We start from the raw sequence: 21,196 nt of genomic DNA, 5'->3' as shown, positions 1-21,196 counted from the left end.
TGTAGGCCCTACAAAAACATGTTGCTTTCCATCGCCCCAAGTTACACAAGCCATGAACTGGTATGTTTAAAACAATCCTGGAAATAGATGGGTTCTTCGGGGGCTTCCCGAGCGAAGCTCGGTCGCATTCAGCAATGTGGAGTCACCCGACAGCATCTCCTTTAAAGGAGTCATTCCGTTACACAGCCTCCTTCAGAATAAATTCATACCCCGGCCACCCCCAGGACTTAGCATTGCAGGCAGCGTCTCCTCTGTCACCGAGAGGCGGCTGAAAGATCAGCAAGTGGGGCATGACGGCGAGCTACCTAGCTTCTTTGCCTCCCTCCTTCGAGAGGATCCCAGAGGGGAAGTGATGCTGCTACAGCAAGGGCCCCGGTGCAGCTCACCCTGGCGAAAGAGGCAACACAGAGAGACACCTATCCCCTCCCCCGCCAAGCCCCACAATCCCCAAAGGAAGTTCCCGCGGAGCAGATTAGAAGCGAGATCCAGAGAGGCACAAAGAAAGGCGTCTGGGAGCAGAGCCGCCCCCCTCCCCCCACCCGCCACACTGCATCTTCACAGCTGCCATTGCTGACATATGGCGGATCCTGCCAGATAAAAAGAAAATTCAGGCTGCTCAAAGTTTCCCTTTTTGCCAGTTCTATTCCTGATAAGTGCAGTGCCTGCACGGAGGCTGATAGACGGCCTATCGCGGCGGTTAGTGCGAAAGGAACACCCTATCGCTCCAGCATCGCCGGACTGCCATCAACTCCCAGCCACACAGAAATTAATATCACTCCAATTACCAGAATAGAGATGGGCTGGGAGAAGGCGATAATAAAATCTCTTTTACATAAAGAATGCAAATAACTCGCTCTGACGAGGGCGGGGGAGGGAGAAGAAAAAGCAGCGCAACTTTCCCCGCACACCTTCAGCCGATTGAAAGACGACACGCAGAGCCTGTTCTATTTCACTGCTGCGTCGGCCTCTCAGGCAGCGGGAGAGTGACAGAGGCAGGGATGTTGGGGCCAAGTGTGGAACGCTCCGTTTGTACGCCGCGTAATTAGGGACGCAGAACTAGACGGGATTTCCTGGGCCGTTCAGCCCGTCCCGTGCCAGTACAGGCAGCCCCATCACACTGGGCATCGTTCCCCTCCCAGCATACAAGTAACGAGCGCTCTAGCCGCTAACCGCAAGTGTGCGCGTGCACGCACAGCTCTGAGCCCCCAATTCTGCCAACAAGCCGGGGCACTCTGCTCAGGACTCATAAGCAACCCTACAAAAACAAACCCAAGGTGAGCGGCTCAGCACCAGCCAGCAACCTCGTCGCAAAACAGCATTCCCAGGATGGCACTCGCGGGTAACCCTACCAGCTTGCCCACGGCATGTTGTCGAGGAAACTTATCCAGGAGATTTCACCTCCCAGCTTCCTAAGGGGTGCTGAGCAGTGAGACGAAGTTACTTAAGGTATTATCGAAAATACTGTGACAATAACCCAATTAAATTAAGTATCCAACCCCTTAATTATCTCCCTGGCACTGCCAAGTGCTGGGACGTGGGGGGAGCAGGAATATCTCGCTTTTTATTCCCAGGCTTGGAGGGGTCCTGATCATGCTGCTTCACCCCCCAACCTCTTGACCTGCCCCCCCACTTCATTCCACCAGGCGACGAGTGAGCCAGAGGAGAGCTCTGACTATGGGGGCTAGGAAGCGGGGAAGCGGCTTGGCTGGAAAGCAGTGCTGCAAAAGGAAGAGGCAGAGATGCCTGGGCTGAGGCTGCTTATTAGCAATTAGGCTAATGAGGATGAGAGGTCGGAGAGAAAGAACACATCACGTCACCTCTCCTCCGCCTCCCTCCATGGTCACTAGGGCAAAGGGCCGGGGTGGGCGGGAGCAGATAAAGAGGAGATTGGCGAGGTGGAAGCCGCACAGATACTTCCTGCCAACGCATCCAGGAAGGGCCAGGGATATCAACTGGAGCACATTTCCCTTCCTTGATGAGTTTAAACGGGGGAAGGGGGGAGGGAGGGGACCACTGACAGTATCAGCAGCAAACAGCAGAGAGATTCATGCTGGGGAAGAGGCTGGTTAACTCTCCTGCCCCAGCCAAGGGACGGGCCCAGCGCTCTGCCAGGCCCTTCCCATCCCCAATGGGCACGGCCCCAGAGGGAAGGCGGCAGGACTGATCCCCACTCTTGCCACAGCCCCTCCACACCCCACTCACACTCCTGGTCGCTTCGCACCAAGGGGAGCGATTGCCCCCTGGGAGGGGATGGGCAGGGCTAGCCCTGGCATGGGGCCTGCTCAGTGCCACGGGGCCTGTCGCCAGTGGGTATTTCACCAGATGAGGCAAAGCCGCTGGCGACGGGGTCATGGGAGCTGCACATGTGCCTTGGCACTCGGCGTTTCCCATGCTGCTTCGATTGCAGAGCCGGGACAATCTCCAATCTGTCCGACAGGCCCCCACCTTAGCCAGGCAGCCCTAAGCCAGGGCCGGAGGCCATTCCTTCAGCAGCTGGTCTTTGCCATGGGTGGCACTTAGGGAAGGGAGGAAGGGCTCAATTAATAAGGCACCCGCGGGCAGAGCCACAGAGCCAAGGGATTCACAGGCCCTTCTCCCCAGAGGGCCAGGGATCCAAAGTCAAACCGATAGCAATTGAGCCTCAAGGTCACGCCTTCCCAGCATGCAACGAGGGCTCGAGCCGAGAGGGGAGGGAAACCCAGTTCTCCTTGTTTAAAAACCCAACCCTAACGTCTCTCTTTCTGCAGCGGTCCCCCCACCCCACCCAGCTCCGCTAGAGAGGAGTGTGATACCACTGCCGGCGGTGCCCAGACGCACGGGGAGTACAAGGGAGACCTAAACTGACCTACAAAGAGGACAGCTCAATGGTAGGATATGAACTCAGAACATGGAAACACACGGACCATCTCCTTCAATGGATGAACTACACCCCCACCCCCACCCACTTTCACCTCGGTCTTTCCCCCGGCCTTGGTCCATGGGGGGAGCAAAGCCACACCTCTCGGTCGCAAGGAGGATATCCACACATACTGCACGTCTGTTAACGTTTCAGGTCTACAGCGATCCTCGCCCAGATTTGGGGAGGGCGGGGGGGGACCTTCCGCCTGGGCACCATGGCCAAATGTTACCAAGACAAGACTGTAAGCTCCTTGGGAAAAGACTGTCTTCCTTTTGGTTTCTAGATACCACAGCGATAGGTCCACCAAGGGCCCAGATAGCGTGCACAGCACTGTACTGTCTGGCAGCCGTCACGCAAAGACATTCAGACTCAAAACACAGAGATGACAAGACAGGAAGACGGCGATATATGGCTCTAGACACTTCTTGGGGTTTTGATAACATCACTAACCACTCTAGCTCTCTTCTTGTGGTTGCCATGATGCTATCAAAGCCCCGCTGTGACTGTGTAGGAACATAGACCAATGGCCAGAGCTGGTATTGCAAATGCAATCACGTAGCGGTCAGCGCCGGATGTTTTTTTCCAGAGGAAGGGAAAAACGTTATCCCTGGATCACCTTACCACGCGTGCAACGCTGTATATCGATAACTCCTCCTTCCTGACACCACATGCTACCTAGCTCTCCCCCTGAAGAATGGAGATCCAAGCTTCTTCAGCGTGATATTAGCATGCAGTTATAACCCAGGCACTACGTTAATACAAATAATAAACAATCAAAAGCTATTCAAGCCCTTTTAAAAGAAATCCAGCTGCAGTACTGGTCCCTGCTCTCCTGCAACAGTATCTGACTCTGCTCTCCTGCAACAGTGAGTTCCACAGGTTGGCTGCAGTTTACATCTAGTCCTATTAGTGGTGAATATACTGTCCCTCACCATGTCATCAAACGACCCCATACTCTTCTGTTAAGGGCCAGGGCCAGGACCTGTGTCTCCTCCAGCACCTTCCTTTCTCCTGGCTAAATCCTGAGGTTTGTAATATTCAATCACACACAAATCCTACCAGACCCCGATCTCCTTTGTTACCCTGCTCTGGGCCTCTTTTAGGATCAATGGCACCTGTTTTGAGGCTGGAGGCAACAAAGCCTGCAAGCCACACCACAGAGGAGTTGAAGGTACAGAACAGGGGAGCGAATGCAGCTCCTGTTTCAATCCCAGGCTTCGGCCACCGTCTGCGCTTCCTTTGTTCTCTGGCCTGCGTTCTGCAGGAGATCGGACTACATGATCACAGTGGTCCCTTCTGGCCTTGGAATTTAGGAATATGGGGGGGACAAATGTGGCATTCGGATCTGGGATTCAGAGTCCAACCCTCTCCCCTCCTTCAGATGCAGGAAGTTTGGTGGTGCTTGGATCCCGAGTCTCTGCTGCCTACAATGGCTAAATACACCATTGACGCTGTATTTCTCTCAATGCCTACATTTCTTGGGCCACACATTCAAGTAGTTTGTAACTTGCCCCACTCACTACTAAATCTGTTTGTGTCGGGGGGGTGGGGGGTGGGGTTTCCTCCCCGTGTAACATTATTCAGGTCTCCTGGTTGACTTCAGGAGGCTGCTCACCTGCTTCCCCACCCCCTCCAGCTATCACCCCAGTGTCACTGTGTGAACAGACGCCCTGAGACATTGGCGCCCATTCTTCTCAGAAGGTCACTGGCCGGCCAAGCTGCTCCCAGCCGCCTCCACGGAGCCCTTTGAAAGGCAAATGGCCCGGGAAGACACTGACATTCAAGACAGTCATACCTGCCTGGTCATACATGACCGGCCAACCAAGGAAGAGCCCAGAGACAATGAGCAGCAAGAGAGAAAAGTCAAAGCCATCAAACCCGGAAGCCAGGATGGCCGCTGCCTCCATCCCAGGTCCAGCCTTGGCATTTTTCAGCCGGAAGACAGCGTAAGCCATGCTTCTCAGCGGGGACAGCACGGAAACGAAACCGTGGAGATACACGCTGCTGAGCCCTCCCTCCTTTAGGATGCAGGGTGTCCCAGCAGGGTTCAGGATGGGGCAGAGGACACGTTTTGGGGACGGGGGGGGATTTACCTGGCCCATTCCATGGGTTCGGCTCCTGCGGATTTTCTCCAGGCTCCTGCTTTTTTGACTCCTTCGGACTTTCCGAGGCTTCTTTGGACTCTGCTTCTGGAATGGAAGAAACGGCCTGTTACCGTGTCGCACAAGCTCAAGGGGAACGTCAGACACAACTTCCCACCGTCCTTAGCCAGCCCCAAAACCCACCGGAAAAGGGCCACCACAAATGGGACACAATAGCAAGCAACGCTCTAGGATGTTCTTCATGGAGTAGAGCTCCACGGCCTGTTTGCAGGTCTTTCCCCACCCTTCTCATCTCTCGTTCACTTCCAAAACCTCAAAGCTCAATCCCCATCAGCCCACGACGCCAGCCTCCATTGCCCAGTTGCTACCTTCTCAAACAGGCGCCCCTCCGTTCTTTCTCCCAGGCTGCTCTCCGCGCTTGGGGAGAGCTTCCTGTAAACACTTGCAAAGCCACCTCATCCTCTCCCTTCAAATCCCTCCTCAAGCCTCAGCTCTCTGCAGCGAAGCCTACAAAAAGCTTGACAACTAACCAAGGCAGCTGGTGTGCTGAGACCACAGCCTGTCATTCTGGCCTCCTCGTGCTCCCCCATTGGTCCGTCTCCATCGGTTGCCCCTTGCCTTGTACTTGGATTGGCAGCTGCTTGGTCAGGGACTGTCTTTTTCTTCTGCGTTTGTAAAGCACCTAAGCCATGGGGCTCCCCTAGGCATTAAGATACCGCCAATACTAATAAAATGCCAAGCCAGGAACCCCAATCCTTCCTGCCTACTCTGCAGGCATTCCCAGTGCAAGCGAGCAGGAGGGAGCCTTTCCATCCAGGACTCCTGGGTTCCTAGCTGTGAACAAATGAACAGCAGCCACCTTGACACCCTTCTCAAGCAGGTATTAGTCCATACACCACCCCACTGCTGTGCAAATTGATGGGGCTGGTAGTTCTTGCTGCGGGCCCAGCCAACCACTTGAACAGCGGATGTGCCCCAGGTCAAGACGCAGGTGTACCGGGAGAGTCCTGCAAGGGCAGCATCCACTGACGTAGCAGCATGCTTGTGTATGGGGCAAGCGACATGGGGCCTTACGACTAGAACACAGCGGAGAGCTGGACCCAGGTCAGAGGAGTACTGGCAAAGCGGTGTGGTGAGCAGGGGCCTGGGAGATAGGATTAGAGTAACAAGGGGGGTTGGGCAACTGAGGTGCACTGGCAGATCGAACGGGAAAGGACCTGGAATGGACTCGTATTATCCACGCATGCAAGGGAACTCCACCGCAGATCCAGAGAAGAGCATTGCCCACACGGGAGAAAGCGAGAAGGGATGCGCGTGGGGGTGGGGGTGAGAGCAGCAGGGCGGGAAGAGTTGGCATTTGTAGATTTAAGAGCAACTCGGGGCAGATTTTTAGAATTGTATCAGCAAAACATGCTCCCGGAATGGTGATCAGCTGCACACATGCAACCAGCGAGATACTGCCCACTAACGCAACTGTGCAATGGCACGGGGCCAACACCTGACCCTCGGTCTCCAGTCATCTGCCCCAAGCAGAGGGATATCGCACAACACTAACCGGGTGGGAGCAAGGCCTTCGGCTAACGGAGAGTGTAGCGGGGCAGTTACCCCGCTCCTGAGAGGAAAGGGAAGCGGCCACGCCCCAATCAGGCGTACCTGGCCCTGTTATAAGGGCTCATGGAGGAGCTGGGTCAGACGGTCTCTCTAGCTGTGGAGAGAGGAGGACCTGGCTGCCTGGGAGAAGGGTACCAGAAACAGAGCAGTGCTGGGGAAAGGCAGGAGGAGCTGGGGAGCCTTGGATAAGGCCCAAAGCAGGTACTGGGGCTACAGAGGTGTAGCCTGGGGATGGGCAGAGGCAGCTGGTCCAGTGATGAGTGATCATTATGGACTGCAGTCTGCCCCAGAGAACGGGGGCTAGATGACGATTGGCAGTAGCCACTGAGGCAAGGTGGGGATAGAGGGTTGGGGGTTCCCTGGGGAGGGGAAACCCAGAGTGGGGGTACTGCGGAGGGCAGAACCCTGAGGTAGAGGGGCCCGGGAGGGACACGGTCTGCAGAGGACACTCCGGGCTGGACAAGAGCTAATTCCCAAGATGACCAGCAGGAGGCGCTGTGCCGGTGAGTCTTCACTCTGCTACAGAGGGGGATTGGCTGATGTGCTGGTTTTTATAAATTTCAAGTCATGCCAGAGGAGCATTCAAGCACATGACACACGCAAAGAGAGAGCAGAGACTGAGAGCAAACCAAGCACGGGTGAGCGTCTGGAGACACAAACCCCTTTCTCCTTCTCTATGGACTTGGAAGTTCTCATTAACGTTCAGAAGCCTGAGGGAACCTGTGGAAAGGAACCTCCTTGCCTTTCCATCCCACCAAGGGCCCCATGTCAGGGAGCCTGTTGAAATACAGCTCCCGGCATGGCTCTGTTTGTGGCGTCTACATAGCAACTTGATAACAATTATTTTCTCCATTAACTGCTGTTAAAGATGGTGCCGATAAGCCTATCTGCATATGACAGTGCGACAGATTAGCGCCCAAAGTGCATGTTTGTCTTCACGTCCAGGGCGGATAACCATGGCAAAGCCCAAATCGATAGGCGCCATAAAGAACGCCCCTGGGTGACGTCACTGGCATTGGCGATATTAATACAGGTGATAAGCGGGATGATTAACATCAAATAAATCAATCACCGGGTATAAAAGTCCTATTATTTTTGGCTATAAATCAAAGTGCCTGGCATATTGATTTTTATCCATCTCGCTGAAAGCTTTCGCGGCCGTTATTGCTGCTCGGCGTTATCTGCACTATCACCTTTTTATCAAAGCAGCCAAGTGCCAGGTGCAGCTCTCCGGCTGAGTTTCCAGCTCCCTAACCCCCCAACCTCGGGACTGCATTGAGCTCCCCAATCAGATAAAGAGCCACTCGCTTCCTCTGTCAGCCCAGCCCAGCGGGGAGCAAAGTCTGCCAGCAACAAACCACTTCTCCTCAAAAGGAGCCTCCTTCAACGCCCCCCCCCCACCCCGGACCACCTCGACAACCATCGCGCTTGGCGGATGACCCATGGCCACATTCAGTGGGGACAGGGCGGGGCGGGAGATACAGAGGGTCATGGACAAGACTCTGGCTTGGAGGAGCTCATGCGCTCCTACCATGTTAGCTGCCCCTTATCGGGGAAGATTATCAGGAGATTAACATTCTGCTCCCTTTGCTCAAGGCCTCCTCCCGCTGGGAGTTTTCCTTCCCTTTATCTAGGGGGCAAGTGCTCCGGTTTATTGACTGCCAAGTCAGAGGCCAGAATCTTCCAGTGGCATCGATCTCCGGAAACCTTTGCTATCATGGCAGGTCTCGGACTTTGACGGAGGGTGGGTTCCTGCAAGGAAATAACACCAGCACAGGGAAATTGCGGAATCTGACTGCCAGAGCCACCCGGTGGGGTCCGGCACAGGAAGGGGGGTGTCTACGATCCACACCGCGCACGGGAGGAGAGGGTGTTTCAGCTCCGGGCACGGGAAAGAAACTAACCCTCTCCAAAATGTGCATCAGATCTAAGACTCAGGTACCCCTCACACCGGGGCACGACTGGATTGATTATCACCACCTGGCCCTGCCCTGGCACCATTGATCTCAAAGGGCACTGCAAACATTAACTGATTACACTTCGCGCCCCCTCCCCAGAGCTAGGATCGCTTCGTGCCGGCACTCAAATGCAGTCACCTCCCAGGCTGGGGTGCAGTGCGGCTGTGGATTATTGCTGCGTGCCAGCCAGGGATGCTGCATGATTGTTCAGACAGGAAGCAAAAGACAAGGTAACACACATCACGCCACTGGATCCATGCCTAACCAGGGCAACTTCCTCCAGTGACATCACCATGACAGCCGTGCAACATCATGTGCACATTTCCACTGGGGAGAGGGCCAGCTATCCACGACCCTGTCCCACAATCCTTAGCGGCTGCAGGCTGGTTCCACTTTAGGGGTCACTTTGTACCTGGTAGCCAATGTCACCAGATTGCACTGGCGCATTTAATGCAATGCAGCCCTGTACCTACTAGCCAGATCCCCCACTCCTGCATCCCCCCCGCCTCCTTGGAGACGTACCCCTACGCTGAGCTCGTGCGCTCTAGGGGAGGCTGTCCTCACATCACTGCACAGGGACGGTTAGAAGAGCTGAAATGCAGCCAAGAGACCAATTAGCAGTCAGCCCCGTGTCAGTATCACACCTCAAGTTTCCATGCGCCTGCTTCTGGCTCCCAAAACCCTCCCCCATACAAGCTCAGTTTGCCTCCACCAGACTGCCAAGCAAAGGGGCCGCTCAGAGCGAGACGGGTCAAGAAACGGCCCTACAGTGACCACAGGAAGAGCCCATCTCCTCCTTCCACTGGCTGCACTGGGACAAGTTGGGGCAAAGGGGCACCGGCTGGACCAAAGCCAGAATTACCGTGCCAGGGCCCCTTCTGACGGGAGGGTGAGGTGAGGAAGCATTTCAAGGTGGAGGCCTGGGTGCCTTTTGCCAGATCTCAGGCCCCACGGAAGTTGCTCCTCCCAGGCCGATCGCCAAACAAGGAGCCGAACACATGCCACGTTTGTGTGGAGTTGTGAACCCTGCAGGGACAGAGGCCCGGAGGGAGATGGTGGTCACGGAGCCCCGGGCCCAGCCAGCAGCTCCCCCGACACCAGGGAGAAGTCTCCTTGTGCAGAGCCGGAGGGGAGCGGGTCAGGGATGGGCCGAGCACAGCGCTCGCATGGATTCGGATCTGCAGGTGACAGTTGTGATGGCGTCATTCTGCCAGTCTTGTAACAACAGAGTGGGTTGTGCTACCCACGCCCGACGGCTGCTCCCCACCTGGGGCAGGGGGCCCTGGGGAGGACCGAGCATGGAAAAGCCCCCACGAGCAACTAAGCCAAACGTTAACCTGCTCTTTGATGCACCACAACCTCTTGCACTCCCCCGGAGCAGAGCCCACCCCAGACACCTGATAGACGGGGGAGGCGGGATCTCAGATACAGCCCCAGCGAGGGGCCAGACTGGCCGCTCTTCAGCCACAGCGGGTCCAGGAGCAGCCCACGCCGAGACCACAATGCTCCTCTTTCCCACATCATGTCTGTGGCACGTTAAAGGCCAGGGGAGCCAGCCCTCCAACAAAGGCAGCGATCCAACCACTGGAGAGCCAAGAGGAACCCAGCTCCTCAAATACAGAGCTGCCAGGACCCCTGTGAGTGCCTCCACCTGGTTCGCCTAACACCCCACCCTGGTAAGCCCCCGCTCAGGGGCCCACTGGATAATCCCAATCAACACTCACTAGCGTCTTCGAAGGGGGCCTTAGAGGCCAAGCAGTGGACAGGCCTTGGAGAAGAAGCAATCCGGGTATTGTCTCCGGAGCAGAGTTGAGGCACGCGGGCCAGGGGGCGACCTGGTGGGCTTGCACTTCTGCTGCTTGCCTTACCGCCCCCTGCTCCCCCATTAAGTAGAAGGCTACTGACGCCCTTGGGCAGGGAGCTTCTCTCACCATATGCGGCTTTACACGAGAGCCCAAGCAAGCAGAGCAGTAACTCCACAGCCACAAGCCACCAGAGCAGGACTTACCTTCACTGCCAAGAGGGCTTGAGGCATCACACTCTGCAGATCCATTTTGGGCTGATGCTGCACCCTCTCTCTCAGCCTGGCTATTCTCCTCTGCCGGGGCGTCGTCGCCTTCCTCCATCTCCCCAAAGGAACCTTCAAAACACAATAGGAGTCCGACAGGTAAGTGAGGAGAAGGCAGCGCCCTCGGACCACACGTCCAGGCAGGCGCTTGGCACAAAGGCCTGGTTAGCAGTTTTCATCAGGCAGAGTCTCACCCTTTCTTCACTGGGGAGGGAAGATGGGAAGCCACCTGTTGCAAACCCTGAAGCATCCATAGTCCACAGGGGGGCATTTCACAGCACAAGGCTGATAGAGTGCCTTGTTCTCGTCAGGGCTTGGAGAGCCACCCCCCCAGAAGTGTTTCCTCCCCAAGGTTTCCGACCTCTTCCACTTCCAGGGAAAGCAGCAGACAAACAGACACATGCTAATTTCTAAGAGATATGTTCCTTTGTCCTCTCCTTCCTGCTAGGAGCAGAAGGAAGATGCTTCAGTGACACACAGCACTCCAGATGTTAGATACTCTCTCTCTCTCACACACACACACACACACACACACACACACACACACACACTCTCCTGGGCAGATGGAATGGGTCCTTCCAAAAACCCTACCTGCAAGAACACGGATTTCAAAGCCACACACTCCAATCGCAGAGAACATTGAGGGCGTCCTGATAGACTAGCAGCAGTTCCTCCCCATGAACCAGTCCATTACTATGGCGGGGGGAGAGACACTGAGTGCCAGAGTGGATTTTTTCTGGGGGAGGAGGAGCAGGGTTTATACCAGCTCTGATTCACTCAGCTCTATGTGCAAGAGGAATTCAACAGCTGAGAAGCGCTTCCCAGGGCGGACTCCAGTGTTTTCCATGCTCAGCACCCCCAGCACTGATCAGAACACTGGCATCACTGACTCGTAGGCAGAGTCTGCAAGCAGCCTCCCAGAAAGGGATCAATATGCAATGAACAATGCCCAGGGGAGGGTCTCCAGGGCACTCGCATCGCAGCACCCAGGGTGAAGGCCATTTCCTTCACTGACATAACAAAGGGACCCGGGTACAGCTCAACCCCAGCCCTCCAGAGCTCTTCTCCCCCCCGGCCCGGCTAGCAGGCTCATCCCGTGCCAGCCCACACAAAGCCAGGCTAGTCTTACTGTCACTTCTATAAGCTCCGCCAGCCGCCGCAGACACACGTTATTGAAGGAAATACATTAAGGCTACAAATGTCTCTGCGCCTTGTAAACGGTGCTCTCCAAACATGCGACCCGCTCAGCAGAGAGCGATCTGGACAGCTCAGAGCCGGGCGGGGAGGTGGGGGGGTGGAGAAGAGGGGTGTCTGAAAGAAACCAGTAAGGCAGGAAAAGAAGAGGGGCTGAGGCCATGGCTAGATAGGAGATGCTTTTAGTTCCTTCTAGGTTCTACTCCTAATCACACGGCTTGTTTGAACCTATCTGCTTCTGGAGGCAGGGAGCTCTGTTATCTCGGGCAGGGGGGTGTTCTAGTTCCTACCTGGTGGGACAGAAAGGAGAGGGGTCCCTTCCCCCCCCACCGCCCTGCCCATCCGGAGTTAGAAGTCCCAGGGGCTTCACCTGGGTGGTTTGCCTCCCACCCATCCGGCAAGTGCTTTGGTCTCACACTGCTAACATGGGGCCCAGCGGCAAGGATGTCTCTTGCCATGTTAAGGCGTGCAGGGAACTGGGCCGAAGCCGTCTCCACTTGTTTCACAGAGATCCCAAGGAGCCACCCATGAGACGGCACGAACTCCCGCAGCTGGGCACCAGGCGGACCGTGACAACGGAACAGGCTTCTCTCGGCACTCACAAAGCCCTTGTTTCACAATGTCCGTAGGGATAGGAGCAGCCAGACTGATTCACGCGCTGGCGTCTGGGGCCCATAGGGAGAGGGACGGGGGGCAGAGGAGAGAAAGGATTATTTTGACATGCCCCTTGGGAAGTTGGGGGGGCAGGGGTTAAAGGAAGCTTTCCCCACTCACTTTACTCTGGGGTGGGGCTGCCTTCATCTCACTGGCAAGGCCACACAGGCTGCATGGGGCAATACTGAAATGTTTGCAAACACATAAGAACAGCCATACTGGGTCAGACCAAAGGTCCATCTAGCCCAGTATCCTGTCTTCTGACAGTAGCCAATGTCAGGTGCCCCAGAGGGAATGAACAGAACAGGTAACCATTGAGTGATCCATCCCCTGTCGCCCATTCCCAGCTTCTGGAAGCCGCTACTACACATTGGGTTTTTCCAGAGCATCTTCCGGAGGACCTTAAAGCCCTTTACAGACATCAGTGAATTCAGGTTTGAAACATTCCTCTGGATTATCATCATCCCATTTGACCGACAGCTAAGCCACGGCATGGCAAATCAAGGGAGAACAATGCTGGCTCCTTAAGGGAGTGGGCTCCTCAAGGTGCGAAGGACATCCTCTGCCCTCATGTTCTGTGCAATCATAAACGAAGACAGGCTGAATTCCTTGGAGCAGAGTCTAACACGGCTGGGCCATGTGTCTATGCAATGATGCCATCTTGGCAGACACAATGGGGCTTGAAGCAGAGGCCTCCAGTGCTAGGAGGGTGAGCTGCTATAGCTGGAGCTGACAAGCCAAGCTTTCTAGCTAGGGTGGTAAACTCCCATCCTCTGCTGATTGAGCACCAAGAGGGGACGCGGAACGCACACACCTCAGTGGGTCCCACGTACGCCGAGCTCACCCCAGAGCTGGAGAAGGCTTTGCCCTTGCAGCCTCCGGATCGGAGCGTGGGTTGCGTCGCGTTTCTAACTTGAGTTCCACTGTGCAGCCACGTGGCTGTGCCACACAGACTAGCTCCAGCAGGACCAACTCCTCAGGGATTAGTCAGCCTCCTCTCGAAAACCACCTGGTTCGCAGCAGACACGCCCATGTCAAGCGGTTGCGACAGGCACGTCTAACTCAGGGCAAGTCAAATGCTGCTAGCGCTGGAGACAGGAATTCCAGAATAGGACCGCTGGCCAACTCGTTTGCATACTGTTACCCAGAATGCTGTCTCTTCCAGCTCATGGCAGGCTGGCCCAGGAGCCTGGGGACCACATGGAGAGGTTTGGATGTGCTAGTGCAGTGGTATTCAGCCTGGGGTCCACAGACTAGGTTTAACATTTCCAAAGGGGTCTGCACCCCTTTCCCTTTCCCATTCCCTCTGGGGCACCTGGCATTGGCCACTGTCAGAAGACAGGATACTGGGCTAGATGGACCTTTGGTCTGACCCAGTCTGGCCGTTCTATGTTCTGCACCTCCATTTGGAAATTTTTAAGGGGGTTCACAAATGAAAAAAGGTTGAAAACCACTGCACGATTGAACCCCCCACACACACACCATGCAGCCAAGAGGGGGACTTCCACTGTACGCAGGAGCAGCAGAATGAGTCCCACCATACCCAGGAGGCACTGCCTGGCAGGTCATCCATCCATTAGACCACTTGCAGACTGCAGATTTGACCAGCCAGTTACCCCACACGTCAATCGCCTCAGTGCGCCGAGGCCACAGCAGTCTGTGCAGTGACCGAACCAGCCAGGTTCAAAAATAAAACTGTAGTCACTTAAAGAAGAGAAGCCTGCTCCTAATGACGGAGCCGCGTAAGGGAACGCTGCTGTGGTGATGAGCTCTCCAGCACAGAGAGAGAGAGAGATCAAACACCAAAACACAATCAAACCGATTCCCCGGGAACAGACCATCGCATCCTCCAAGCCTAACCAGGCCTGGAACCTCCGGCCTCCAAATATGGCAAGCAGCTCCCACCAAAAAGGGGAAGGGGGATAAAACCGCACAGCGCATTTCTCCAGACCTCAGCCACTCTCTGACTCCAGGCATGTCTATTTACACCGGGAGAACAAAGGGCCCATAATCTATACAAAGCAGACAACAATAAGCGTGAATAAAGAGGCTGCCGGAGAAGGGAAGGCAATTTATTCTAATTCTGCTAATTTCAGTTCCAGCACAATTAAAAAGACTCTGATAATATTCAGAAACAATTGCCGGCTAACAAATCGTTTCTCTCGCGGTAAATGAAACATTGTTAGGGTAATTTTTTCTTTCACGGCTCTTGGGCGTCTGATAAAGTTAACCCGATTCTCTCCTCCTTCCCCTCTCTTCCATCCCCCCTCTGTGGGCAGGAAAGGCCAGTCCTCGCCAGAGGAGAACAGATGGGGGGGATGGGACACAAGCGACGTACACGCTACAAGCTAGGGGTGTGGTTCCCCTGCTCAGGGCTGCATCCTCCCGCTAGCTCTCTTCGAGCTACCCCGAGTACTAATAGCAGCATAGCCACCGTAACACGGGTAGGGGTAGCAGAAACACGGCTGAGCTGGTTTCCAGTGGGTGCACACTCTGCATGGCTCAGCCATGCCCCCTCTGCCACTCTCCGTGCGCCCGTGGCTTCGCTGCGGTTTCTACCCATTGAGCTAGTACGAGCATGCAGACACAAGCAGGGAAATCACACAGACGTAGGCACACGCACACTTGGCCTCTATCTGTTCAGTTGTCACTGTCGTGCCCAAGGTAGCCCAGGGCTGCTTGTACTCAGCACTGACCACCCAGCCACGCCCTCAGACGTCACCCAGCAGCAATTCTGGGCCCCAGCGAAGGGCAGGAATCCTGTTTAGAGAATCCTCACCCTCCTAGCTGGACCGTCACTCGGGGTTTTGACAGCTCCTATTGCAACGCGGCCCCGATCGCGACCTGGGACTCTGGGTGTTACCATAATACAAAATAATATTAATCGAGCCTGACAGAACAGGAATCTATTCAGACAGGGGCTTCCCTGAACCCCTCTTGCCAGATGGATTATTCTAGGGCCTTCCACTCCTTATTCTGAATCAGGCTCATTAATTCTGATGAGAGGCAAAAGCTGGATGACTCATTAGATTGAAAAAAGGGACTGGGCCCCTTCCACCACCAGGCCCCAGATCAGGATTAGGCATCCAGCCGCGTCACCAGGAGATGGACACCAACATCGTAAGGAGCATCATCATCCCCACAGCTAGGCCTCTGGTTAAAGAGAGACCCCAAAGACTGACTGAGCCATGGAACAACCCCATCCAACTCCAGCATGGCCACCTCTAGGGCCCATCTGTGGGGCAGTGTGGAGGTGGGTTGTAGTGTCGCTGCATGTACTGTGTTTGTTCTGAGAACAAATGGATCCTGGGCTCCAGGGATGTCAATTTGGCACCTATAAGCACCAAATTCACTCTCACAAAGGAAGGGAGGGGTGGAGGGCCCCCCACCCATGTGTTGGTCTTGTTGAACTTTAGGTCTATCTCTCTCCTTCATGAGATCCTCTTCCAGTGGAAAAGGTGCTTCTCAGACACCAAGGCACCAAGCCTTTTTGGATTGATGCCAAGCATTAAATAGTTCAGATCTGGCACAACAGGACCCTGGATCACAGCAGCGGTTTTGGGAAACCCTGCACTTTAACAATGGAAGCCCCTGCTGCGTACAGCGTCACGGAATGCAATGGGTGTCTCGGCAGTGCGTCCCTGTGCCGGGCCAAGACATGGCCGCATTTCAGGGAGAGTAAAGTCATTCACTCAGTAGCTAGCGCTCAGGATCCCGGGGCCTGTGAACCCAGATAATGCATGTGCAGGCGTTCAAGGAAAACTGACTCCCAACCTCTGCTGTGCCCAGGAGAAAGTGCAGGTCCGGGCAGGGGCTGGAGCTAAAATATTGTTGTATCTCCATCAATGATGCTTTGCGGTGCCTCCACCACAGCCCCACATTCTTGGCACACAAGGTCAAGCTATCGTGCCCCATCTGGCTTGCAGATACGCTGGCCAACATCCCCTCGCACCCCCACACTTGCAACTTTGCACCCCTCGCTCTGGCTGCAATGTGCCAGGAGCAACAATGTTCCCAGCTGTGCGGGTTAAATGAGCTACTGGATATTTAAAAAAAAAAAAAGAGAGAGAGACGAAGCAATGAGTGGAGCGTCATTTCTCTGGGATTGCTGGAAGCCTTGCACAGTTATCACCTCACGCAGACTCCCTCAGCTTGCCTGATCTGTCTATTCTTCATTAAGCAAATACGCTGAAATGGAAATGAAAACATAATAGCTATTTGATTTTCGGCGAGATATTTTGCATATTGGTTCAGTGCTGATAGTGGAATTTCATCAACTCCCTTTTTTCATGCTTTAAAACTGAATTACTGAGGCTGGCTTTACAGAGAGGTGATGAGCCAAAAAATGCTCCATTCCAAGATACTCCGCTTAGACGATTAACTATTCTCCACACCCCCCCTTCTCTTTCTCTCTCTCTCTTTTTTTTTTTTTTTTTTGATAACAAGGAAGGATTTCTTTTTTAAATTACAGCGATTGTAAAAACTTGCATTAATCTGAGATGATGTGACAAAGTTAACCATGTGAAGGCCGGCCCCGGATGAGATCAGGGCTATTAATATATGGCTTGGCTGGTGGCGGGAAGAAGGGGTAGAACATTTTTGTTTGGCAGGATGGGAGGGGGTAGTTGAAAGTTCCAGAAAACTGAATATCCTACAGAACAAGCCCATTATACCTCAGGGTGTAAGGGACAGCATACTAGGACTGGTCAGAGACAAGACTTGGGAAAAACCTATTAGCCCAATCACCTGTGTCCTCCACCCCCAAGCTATACCCCCCTCCTGTAATGTAAAGGAATGTAACAATTGCGTGTTGTTCACTGTAGCCATCTACCATCAACCCGGAACTCAACAGATCGTAGGCAGTGTAGTTTAGTACATCTCCTCTGTTGTTGTTTTACCTTCTTTCCATTCCTGGCTTTGCCCCACTATTCCACACCTTTCTTTCCTATCACTAATCAGGTGTATTTTTTCCCCTCCATGACTCTGTGTGTGTGTCTGTGTGTGTGTCTGTGTCTCTCACACACACACACACACTTTCCATTGCTTTAACTTATCCCAACATTGTTCCCCTATCTGCTGCCCCGTCCTCCCATAGGGTCTGAAATGACCAGAAACCTCATAGCCACAATATTCAACTAAGACAAGAGGCTCCCCTATCCAGGGGCAATGGCCAAGTGAGAAGCCACCTGCCTCCACATAGTTACTGGAGAAGCGGGAGGGCAAAAGGGTGCCGGGATACCCATCAGGTACCTGGACCCTGCTCGGGGACGCCACCTCTGTCCCTCCATCAGTTTCTTAGCCGCTGCTGGGGTGCAGAGGTCTCACCTGCTTCGCTCTCTTTTGGGTCCCCGACCCCCAGAGGGCAGCTCTGGATCACCATTGTTCTCAGCTCTTTCCAAGGCTGCAAGTGTGAAACTGACCTGGCTTGTCAATTTCACATGGATGGGCTCCCTAGGTAGCAGCAATGAAAACTGTGTAGTCAGGTTTTGGTCTTCAGCAGCTTAGATCTCGGATCAGCATTGGCAGCATTGGAGTGCAGTGGTGCACTCAGTTCAGGTCTGGAAGACTTGCATCAAAGCACAAGGATTAGAAGCCAATACTTTTAAGAAAAGCTGAGGGCTTGTCTACACGGGGAAGTTATACCGGTATAAGCCAATGTGTGAATTTATACTGGTATAATTATGAGTTCAACTCCTCATGTGGACACTTTGTCTGGTATAAAAGGCACATTTGTGTGTGTGTGTGTGTGTGGGGGGGTAGTTTATGTATATTTGGAAGGGGCTATATCAGTATAATTAGATCAATTTACTGGTATAATTGGCAAGAGACTTTCCCAGGTAAACAAGCCCCTAGATCCTGCAGAGCGGAACAGCCTTCTCTCACGTCAGCTTCCTACCCGCTCCCACCAAACTGTTTCTTCGAGCCCTTGTAACAGGTTTCATCCACCCTCATGTACGTGACTCCAAGATGTACGAAGTTGCCACCAATTCTCACCTTGCAGCGAAAGCTACTCGCACGTCAAGAGAGGCATTGGCAGGAGAATTTGAGAGTTTTATTCTTGAGGGCAACATTTCTCCACCCCCAGCAACCCTCCAACAAATGCTTATTTCCCCACTCACCCAAAGCAACCCCCCAAACTTTGGGAAGTACTTAGCACCTCTTCTCTTCTCAGGCGCCGTCTCCCTTGCCTTCAGGAGTTGATAATTAAGATGTGCTACCCCACTCTCCACAGAAGGGCTTTTGAGCCGATGTTCCCAAGAGTGCTGGGGTTTGAAGCCCCACCTCATTTCCTCACTGAATTCCAGGTGCTCCACTCTCCCATCGGATTAGGAGGCGTGGGGCCGTCACAAACTCTGGCTCAGATGCAGGCTCTCACTGTTGTCCTACAGATGGGACATGTGGGAAAGCTGTTAAGCGACGGCTCTTTCTTCCCCAGCCTCGACCACAGAAAGTTTGTATCTGCCACACGTGGGTCAGCACCCACCAACTCCAACCTCTACTGCTGCACCTGTGGCCTCAGTCAAGTCTCTTCTCTTTGAGCCTCGGGTTCCCAGTCTGAGAGATTGGGACAATAACCCTTGCTTCCCCGGGGGCGTGTGAGGGGCTAACTGCCAAGCCCTCTGGAGAGGAGGCGCAGCGAGGGTTAGAATTCGAGTTCAGACACAAGACTCTTACGTGTCAGGGGACTGGGGCGAACCACCGTGTTACCCAGACCAGGGATTCATGGATACATTTACACACCCAGCAACTCCGAAAGTGACTGGCGATTTGGGGCGTCACTTATCGGGGGGAGGGGTTGTCCCAATCTGACACACACTAAAGGAGCCGGTTTTCCAGAAAGCCGTACTACCACCTTCCGAAAAAAATATCAGGCCTCTTTTAGGTGTCAAGTTGGGGCACCCCAAAAATGGAGGTGCCCAAAGTCACCGGCGGCTTCTGAAAATCTTGGCCTGTGTGTCAACACTCCTGCTACAAGCCACTCACGGGTCTCTGCACGGGCTGCTGCAGGAAGAGTTCCACCTCTACTCCCCATTTCTTAGATGCCCACCCCACGCACACACCCCCATTGGCTCAGCAAGGCTCCTGCCAGCAGCTGGAATGCCATGAAGCCAGACTGGTGCCAGGCTCTAGCCCTCTCCCTTCTCCAGCAACAACCGCGGCGGGCTGGAGCAGCCGGATTTTGGGTTTACTTTATTTTATTTGGAGAGACTGCGAGAGAGAGAGAGAAAGTGTGAGTGACAAACTAAGCTGTGTGGGCTGTCAATCATCCCTTTCAGGATCAGGACAGCCGAGATAATCTCCTGACGAGTCCTTGAAATGCCCACTTTGAGGAGGACGACAGGTTCATATTTAGCACATCAGTCTCCCCACAGAGCCTAATTACTACCTACGAAGGCCACTCGTTCATTACCAGAGGATTAGAGCAGGGGGTGGATAAGGATAGTTAGCAGCTACCAGCGCAGGAACAGAAACAGCCAGGCTGAGCTTTGAAAGGGAAAATGGCACATCCAGTGTCAGCACCAGGCATCAGCTCGCCAGCAGGGTCGAGATGCTGCCTCCTGCCTTCCCATGAATACAAAGAAGCAGGACCCCTTCCACCCCACTTACCCCGCCCAGCCCTCCTGCTGCGTTTCAGGCTCAGTTCAAAACTGTCCTCCCAGTTTCTTAACCCTTCTGCAGACTGGCCCCACAGCTTTGTTTGCCACATGCCAAGAGGATGCTCAAAAGAACACTTTATAGAGCCGTGGCAAGAAGTACAAGGGAGGACGATGGCCGGTTAAAGATTCTACCAGCTGGGCTGTGGCATCCCTCCGGTCTGTGGGATTCACTCCTCAGCTGTACTCCAGGTTCTGATGCTTCCATTAAAAACAAAATAAAGATTTCTAGCCACCACCCCCAATCACAAAGAAAAAAATCGTTAAACACATAAACCAAGCGCAATACACGTAGCAACGTCTGCCTGAGTCAGCAGACAGCAGAGCCGCTTGGAAAATGTGAACGACAACGAGAAGTTATTTGCAAACAGGTTTTTATTTTCCAGCCCTAGCAAGCGGGCTGAACAATTAAATATATGGGGAGGAAGGGTGGTCTAAGAGCAAAGGTCCTGGATTGAAGAGACCCAGGTTCAATCCCTGGTCCAGTGACAGACTTCCTGTGCTGATTGCAGGCAAGTTGCTTCATTTCATCTATAGAGTAGGGATATTTAGCACATCCATCTCCCCACAAGTCTAATTACTACCTAGGAAGGCCACTTGTTCATTACCAGAAGATTAGAGCAGGGGGTGCTTCTCCACACCTCATGTGGCCATGGAAGGTAAATCCATTTAGCAAGTGTAATGTTGTGTAGCCACCCCTCCCCCCACCCCTTGCCATACTAAATCCCTAGATACCAGACTGTAGTTTGTATACACGGTACTAGACAAAATGAAGTGCTTTCCGTAACCCCCAACCTCCCTCTTTTGGTGATCAGTGTTAACACCAAGAGACTGACACAATATTCACAGTCAGGAAGCAAAGAGGGTGCGGGTCAGAAAAATTGTCATTACACAGGTAATTATTTGATCATTTCACTCCATTAAACTTCTTTCAGCATCTGAACAATAAACCTTTTCTTGATCCCTCTCATTTATCCAGCAAATTTTGAAAAAAAGTTTGTTTCCAGGCTGCCAAGGGAGAGACCCTGGACTATCCGAAAGCAGGCATGCAGACA

The 21,196-nt window shown here is 53.8% G+C and overlaps 1 protein-coding gene across 1 annotated transcript in view; it reads right to left on the bottom strand.

Annotated features, from left to right (window-relative positions):
- LOC112105768 (zinc finger protein ZFPM1) overlaps positions 1-21,196 on the bottom strand; it is a 122,847-nt gene that overhangs the window by 58,947 nt on the left and 42,704 nt on the right. Inside the window, exons 2-3 of the mRNA XM_024198688.2 lie at positions 10,579-10,710; positions 4,993-5,088 (exon numbers count right to left, since the gene is read on the bottom strand). Of these exons, the coding sequence (XP_024054456.2) occupies positions 4,993-5,088; positions 10,579-10,710 (228 nt within the window). The remainder of the gene's footprint in view (positions 1-4,992; positions 5,089-10,578; positions 10,711-21,196) is intronic.

This window comes from Terrapene carolina, unplaced genomic scaffold, assembly GCF_002925995.2.
Source record: "Terrapene carolina triunguis isolate 2854851 unplaced genomic scaffold, T_m_triunguis-2.0 Scaffold33891, whole genome shotgun sequence".
NCBI lineage: Eukaryota > Metazoa > Chordata > Testudines > Emydidae > Terrapene > Terrapene triunguis.
Note: the sequence above shows the minus strand (reverse complement) of the source record. Positions and strands in the feature narration are given on the sequence as shown.